At 42.2% G+C, this 6,760-nt stretch overlaps 1 protein-coding gene across 1 annotated transcript in view; it reads right to left on the bottom strand.

The window, feature by feature from the left end:
* Nucleotides 1–6,097, bottom strand: part of mtss1 (MTSS I-BAR domain containing 1) — a 100,202-nt gene extending 94,105 nt beyond the window's left edge. Inside the window, exon 1 of the mRNA XM_083660786.1 lies at nucleotides 5,646–6,097. Within this exon, the coding sequence (XP_083516912.1) occupies nucleotides 5,646–5,717 (72 nt within the window). The 5' untranslated portion in view covers nucleotides 5,718–6,097. The remainder of the gene's footprint in view (nucleotides 1–5,645) is intronic.
* Between the last annotated feature and the right edge of the window lie 663 nt (nucleotides 6,098–6,760).

Raw genomic sequence — 6,760 nt, forward strand, 5'->3', positions numbered from 1 at the left:
TAACGTGGTGCTAACGTTAGCGATGGTAACATTAATCACTAAAGATGTCATTGTCATGCCAGCCAGCCTAACGTTAGCCAGAACATCATAGCTGCTTTCACACATGTCTGGAATTCAGGAGTTATCTAGAGGGCATCCGTATGGCGTTGTATGTGTGAACAAATTTTGGTGGCTCATGCGCGCTCCCGCGAGCCTCCTCCTAGCCGGAGGGAAGTGTACCCCCAGCCGTAGTGGCAGGAGCGGATTCCAGTCCAGCAATCTGTATCGGCCGATTTTGACCTCAAATATGCGATCGGCTGATTGCAGATATTTCTTTATTGTCGCCGATTGCATAGCCGATCATGCTGCACGTGAGAAACATGAGGCAGCCCATTTTCATGTCTTCAATGTCTATCGTTTAACTCTCATATTGTGCTCTAACGTTTATGTCATTGTGTCGCAAAGCACACGCTTTGCTTTCGTCAGTGTACTCACCTCCACACACCACACCAGACTGTCAACACACCCCTTTGAATCACACAAATCAGCTGGTGATTAGAGCAGACTCAGCAGAGAAGTTACCTCCAGTCCTCCCGCCTACCGAGGCATTTGCATGCTGTTAAGTCCGTGTTTGATCCATATTTGCGTGTATCCTCGTAACGTTAATAGCTCCGGTTAGCTTTAGCCCCTTTAGCTTATAAATCGATAAAATAGTTTCCTTGGGTCGAAGTTATTTTTCTTGTGTAACAGGGAAATCCCGGATGGAGTATCCGTAAATCCCAAAGTGGAATGTTTTTGTTCCTTTATAAACTGAACTGAGAGAACTGGACTTAACTACTAGCCATTTAGTTCAACACAGTCTTGTGCTCCAATTATCTCACACACAAAAAATCATGTTGGCAGTTTCCTTTAGCCTACACAGTATAAAATATTAATGTCGAGGAAAAAAAAAGAAAATGTGCTGCACTTTCAATTTGATGCATGAAATGTAGGCCTATATGTAAAATGGAAACTGTTCTATAATAGACTGCTATAGCTACTTAAAAAAAAATATATATATATATATATATACGGTATATATATATATATATACGGTGATCGGTAATCGGTGATCGGTCGATGAACGGTTGGGCAGATATTTCTCATAGGTAATCGGTGATCGGTGGCAAAAAACGTGATCGGTGCACCCCTACTGACTATGGTATGTGTGTGTGTGTGTGTGGTACGCCAGCTGCAGAGCAGCAGAGACGAAGGTGCTCCAGAGGGTGATCTCCCCTGCCCAGAGAACAGTAGGTTGCTCCCTCCCCACTCTGGAAGACCATTACACCTCCCGCTGTCTCACCAAAGCAAAAAAAAATCTCAATGACCCATCACACCCAGGACACTGTCTGTTCAAAGACCCATCACACCCAGGACACTGTCTGTTCAAAGACCCATCACACCCAGGACACTGTCTGTTCAAAGACCCATCACACCCAGGACACTGTCTGTTCAAAGACCCATCACACCCAGGACACTGTCTGTTCAAAGACCCATCACACCCAGGACACTGTCTGTTGGAGCTGCTGCCAAGAGACACAGGACAATCAAAGCCAGGACAAACCAGCTAAAAAAACGTTTTTATCCAAAAGCAATAACTGCACTCAACGCTGTTTAACACACTAAGACTGTAGCCCTCTTTTTTGCTGCTTTTTCTCAGTGCTATTTTGTGGAGACGTGCAATAGGAGAAAGACTTGAACGGTATGAATGGTTTTGTCTTTTATCTCTCCCCCCCCCCCCCCCCTGTCCAGAGACTTGTTTACATTATTTATATCGTCTGTGATGTCTGTTTATATTGTACATGATGTCTGTTTTTAGTTTATTGAATGTCCTTATTGCTCTTTTTAACCTTTTAACCTTTTACACTGCAGAGGCACACTTCAATTTCATTGTTGTGCAAATGACAATGACAATAAAGGATGTCGTCGCAGTCTGTCTGTGATCCGGATCCACCAAGCGCAGCAAAACTGACTTGAAGGACTGTCAGTTTAGAGTCATTACATTACATGTAGGGGTGTCACGATACCCTCAGTTCACGATACGATACGATACATGATATTGGGTTCACGATAACGATACGATATTTATTATTTTTTTACAAAACTTGAATAAGGAAAATATACGACTGGAAAAATAGTCTTATTTGAAATACACAAAATGCAAAACAAATGCTGTTGTTGGAAATTGTTATAATAACTAGAAAACGACATGGAAGATAATTGGCTTATATTGCAATAGAATGTGTCACACTGTCACAAACTAAACGTTTGTTGCATGGTAGGCCTAAAAGAAAAATAAACTATACAATCTATATCTTAAATAACTTATGCAGGCAACGAGCTGTGTATTGTGTAGGCTACTATCTTCATATGTAATTGTCATCCTCTTAAAGGCCCATTCCGTCGGTTCTGGCGAGAAATAAATGTGCACAAAGTGTTTTTTATTGGCAATGAGTGAATGCGCCTTGACGTAACTTAAAAATCGCGACCAGGGGCGTTTCTCTCCGACCAGCCGTTCAGAAGATACATGGAAATACCGCATCTTCGGAGGGGTGAACATTTCCCGCCACAGCTAGAGGATGTGACGTCTGCGCGTTCACGAGCCTGCCTCTTGTCCTCATGGCTCCGGCGTAAATACCAATACCAACGAAGAAGACGGCTAACAGGAAATGGCTAACGTTATGTTCGTCGCTAGCTGCTAGCAAAAGGAAACAACACAGACTCCAGAAAAAGTCCACACTAAATAAATAAATAAATATTTATCTAATGAAGCCCGTCTGGCCAGACAGCAGCAATGTGACCGACATCGGGGGGAAACTAGACTCAGGACTGTGTTTTCGGTTCATGAAGGGAACTTGCTGCTTGTAGCTACTGTAATGTGGTTTTGACCAGATAGCGTTAGCTGCTTGCTAATGGATTTTCAAGATTCAAGATTTTTATTGTCACTCCGTATCTGACCACCTGGAAACTCTGCTAACATTACCGTCTTGTGTGAAGTAATGCAACCCTAACGTTACTACCGTTATGCTTATGGTCATGGAACATTATTGTTTGACTGCAGTTAGCTGCGGTGGCGAGTCTGCCTATTATAAACATAACGTTAGCTTGATGCTATACGCGGCTAACTAATAGATTTAGCTATATTTATAGAAATTACCACCAGCCCCACTTACGTTACCGTCTTGTGTGGATAATGAATGTAACAGTCGTAAATATGCCTAACGTTACTGTTATGCTTATGAAACATTGTTTGATTGTTCAGTTTGGTCAACTCCAGACATTAGACGGTACCGTACATACAGGGGAAGCAGGGTAGTTCCTGGCTCACGGTAACGTGAATATCCTATCCATTTCCCCGCAGAATGTAAGCCAAAACACGGCCAAACATGCCACAATAACGCCGATAATTCATCCAGAATCCTTCCTGGGCATCTCGAGGCTGATCTGACCGATAAATTGTCCAGGTTGCCGTTTTCAAGTGACTTTTATGAGTTAACGTTACAAAGCAACCGACACCTCTGCTGTTGCCAGACAACTGCTTGTGCGCGTGCAAGTATGGTGCCCGCGCGTCAGCTCGTTCACACGCTGCCCGCAGTTACTCTAACGAGTAACAGTGACAATTGACGGAATGGGCCTTTAAGGAGGATGATTCCCCTTCAATTAATTCTCTGACTGCACTGTATGTTGAGCGTTGCGAAGCGTTAATTGACGATTGAAACGTAGTATCAAGTTAACGTCACTCGTACAATTAGACATGGTAATCGTAACGTACAATTTGAAATTGTTTCGGGAGTACAGAGCTGCATCCCCTAATGACAGATAGCCTATTATTACCGAGATGAATTTGTAGGCTATACTATTAACGTCTTACCCGACATGTTGTGCCCGTGGAAACAATGGCACAAACTAGTTCATTTCAGACTACTGTAGGTCTAGTCTTTAGAGATGAGGGGAGACATCTCGCCTGCCACTTGGGCCGGCGGGGTCTCCCTGTCAGAGTGTCCGTCTGCGCCTCTGACAGTGCAGGCCGAGGCAGACACACAGCCAGTGCGCTGCTGTCATCCACTGAAACACGCGGTTCGCATTGGGATAACACCGCACGGGGAAATGTGAATTGTGTTGCGCAAACATCGCCAGCAATGCATTAATCTATAAATAGCGCATTTAATCTTGTCGGTTATTTAATGAGCGTCGGTTTAGTCCCCATTTCAAGCAAAGTAATGAAAAAGATAGAGAGAGAATACAGATCAGTGCCGGCCCGTCAGTGCAGCATGTTCAGAGGTTCTTTTTCTCGGGATATTTTTTTTCATCTCCACGATATCGTCACATTTTGATATCGCGCAATTTCATGGGATCTTTCATGACATCCCTAATTACATGTCTTTCTTTGATATTTTAGGGGAAGAATGGCACAAAAGCAGCCAACAAGTAGACAGAAAACTCATCCTCTTGTGTCAAAAACGTCACCAGAACCCCAAAAGTCTCAAGTGTTCTCTTCATGCATCAAGTATATCAACTTCAAGCTATTAAAAGCATGACTCTAGTCCCCACGTCTGGTTCCAAGGCATGTCTCAACCAGATTAGCAGCATCTTTTAAACCAGTGTTTCCCAGAGTTGGAAGGAGATTTTATTTGGGTCACCAAATAGATTTGCACAATTTCTTCGTGTGCATATTGTTTTACTAAAAGGAAATAAAAAAACAATGAGACAGACAGACTGTTAACTACGGCTAAATGCATTTATTTGATCTTGTTTATAAAGTATTTGACGTGTATATGTCAATAACATGTGCATAAAACAAAGTTATGATTTACCAAAGGTATATATATATATATTTATTTACCTATTCAATATCATATGGGTTAAGCAGAAATTGTCACGAAAATGGTCAGGAACGTTCATTTATGCACACATTCGCTCTTCTCGTGATCTATATTGTTGTTTGGGTTGTGATGGTTTGTGTTCTTTTTTTTTAAGTGGTCCCCAGAAATGTTATTTATCTTCACATCTGGCTTCATTTTTAATCGACTCTTGATTTCTGCTCTAGTATGTATTCACTATTTTATTAACTTTTTCGTAAAACACTTTGTAACAATTGTTTTAAAAAAGTGCTCTAAAGTATTGTTAATGGTGAACATCTTACAGACAGACAGACAGACAGACAGACAGACAGACAGACAGACAGACAGCAAAGGGCAATGTGCTTAACAAACATCAAAGGGGACAAAACTGGTGACTCTCTCTCTCATGTCCCAGTTCTTTTTTAACACTAGACTCATTCATTACCCAATCCACACATTAGCTCGAATAACCAATTATAACATTCATTGTTGATTTGTTGATCATCAATATTTCAGGAGAATTTTTTGTCTTTGACATATGAGATTGTGAGGAAAATATATTAAAAAAAAAAAGAAAAAATAAAGTAATTAATACAAATAGGGAGAAAACATTTTAGAGATAAATTGATAAAAACTATAAAATGTTAAAAAGAAAATGAACAAAATAGATTAGGTAGGCCTACATGCGAGGTGAATTAGAAATAAAATCTGACTTAATGTGGGTTTGTTTGATATGGGTGTGTTTTAATAGTTGAATGTTCATTTTATAGTTGAGCAAGATCTTACCTTCATGTCGTTCATGATGAGCTGGAAGAGCCCTCCCAACGCGCTGCATTCCTTCTCGATCCCCGCATCCATTTTCCACACAGGAGAGAAAAGCCCTGAACTTCACTTCCAACAACTTTTCTAACGTCTTCCAACCCGCCGATCAAATCCTCCAGACAGGACCCGTCAGCGGAGGCTTTTTAGGGGGGGGCGAGTTAAAACACCCCGAGGGCAAAGTCCACCTCCAAAACAGCGATTGAAAAGCAGTTAAAACAAACACAAGTCAAATCCAGGTCGGAGAGCGAGAGAGAGAATCCCAATACGCAGCAGTAGTCTCTCCACCCTTACCAGAGTAAAACAAACCCCTTTGCTGGCTCTAGCTCAGTCAGCCGATGCTAGCAGCCGGCCAGCTTGATAGTCGCCCGAAAAAACAGCACATCGTCCCGGCTGAGTCACACAGAGAGCCGCCTGAAAGGAAAACACCTCTAGCTAACAGCGGCTAGCTAGCTAACTTGGCTAGCTAACTCCGATATTACTAGCAACCTGTGACTGTCTGCATGCCCTATGTGTCTGCCTGCCTGCCTCACACACACACACACACACACACACACACACACACACACACACACACACACACACACACACACACACACACACACACACACACACACACACACACACACACACACACACACACACACACACACACACACACACACACACACACACACACACACACACACACACACACACACACACACACACACACACACACACACGTCCTTGGTCAACGAAGTCAGCTAAATAAAACAGTATGGCGTCTATTCAGCGTCCAGTCGGGATTTAAATCCTCATGTGGGTCTCTTCCGACGTGCCTCCGAGCTGTTTCCCCTTGTTTGTAGCGAGTTTTAAGCAGATAAGCCAGCCGTTTACCACCAGCTTCTTCAATGGGAATCCAGAGTGAGGGAGTCCAAGCGAGAAATCAAGGTGGCCAAAATAACGAAACTTCCGGTCAGAGTTTTCAAAAATAAAAGCGTTATTGACAAACGTCTTTCAACGATTGATGATCCCTGTGGGGATTTTTATTGTATTATTATTATTATTATTATTATTATTATTATTATTATTATTATTAT

Source organism: Poromitra crassiceps, assembly GCF_964638095.1.
Source record: "Poromitra crassiceps genome assembly, chromosome: 25".
Taxonomy (NCBI): Eukaryota; Metazoa; Chordata; class Actinopteri; order Beryciformes; family Melamphaidae; genus Poromitra; species Poromitra crassiceps.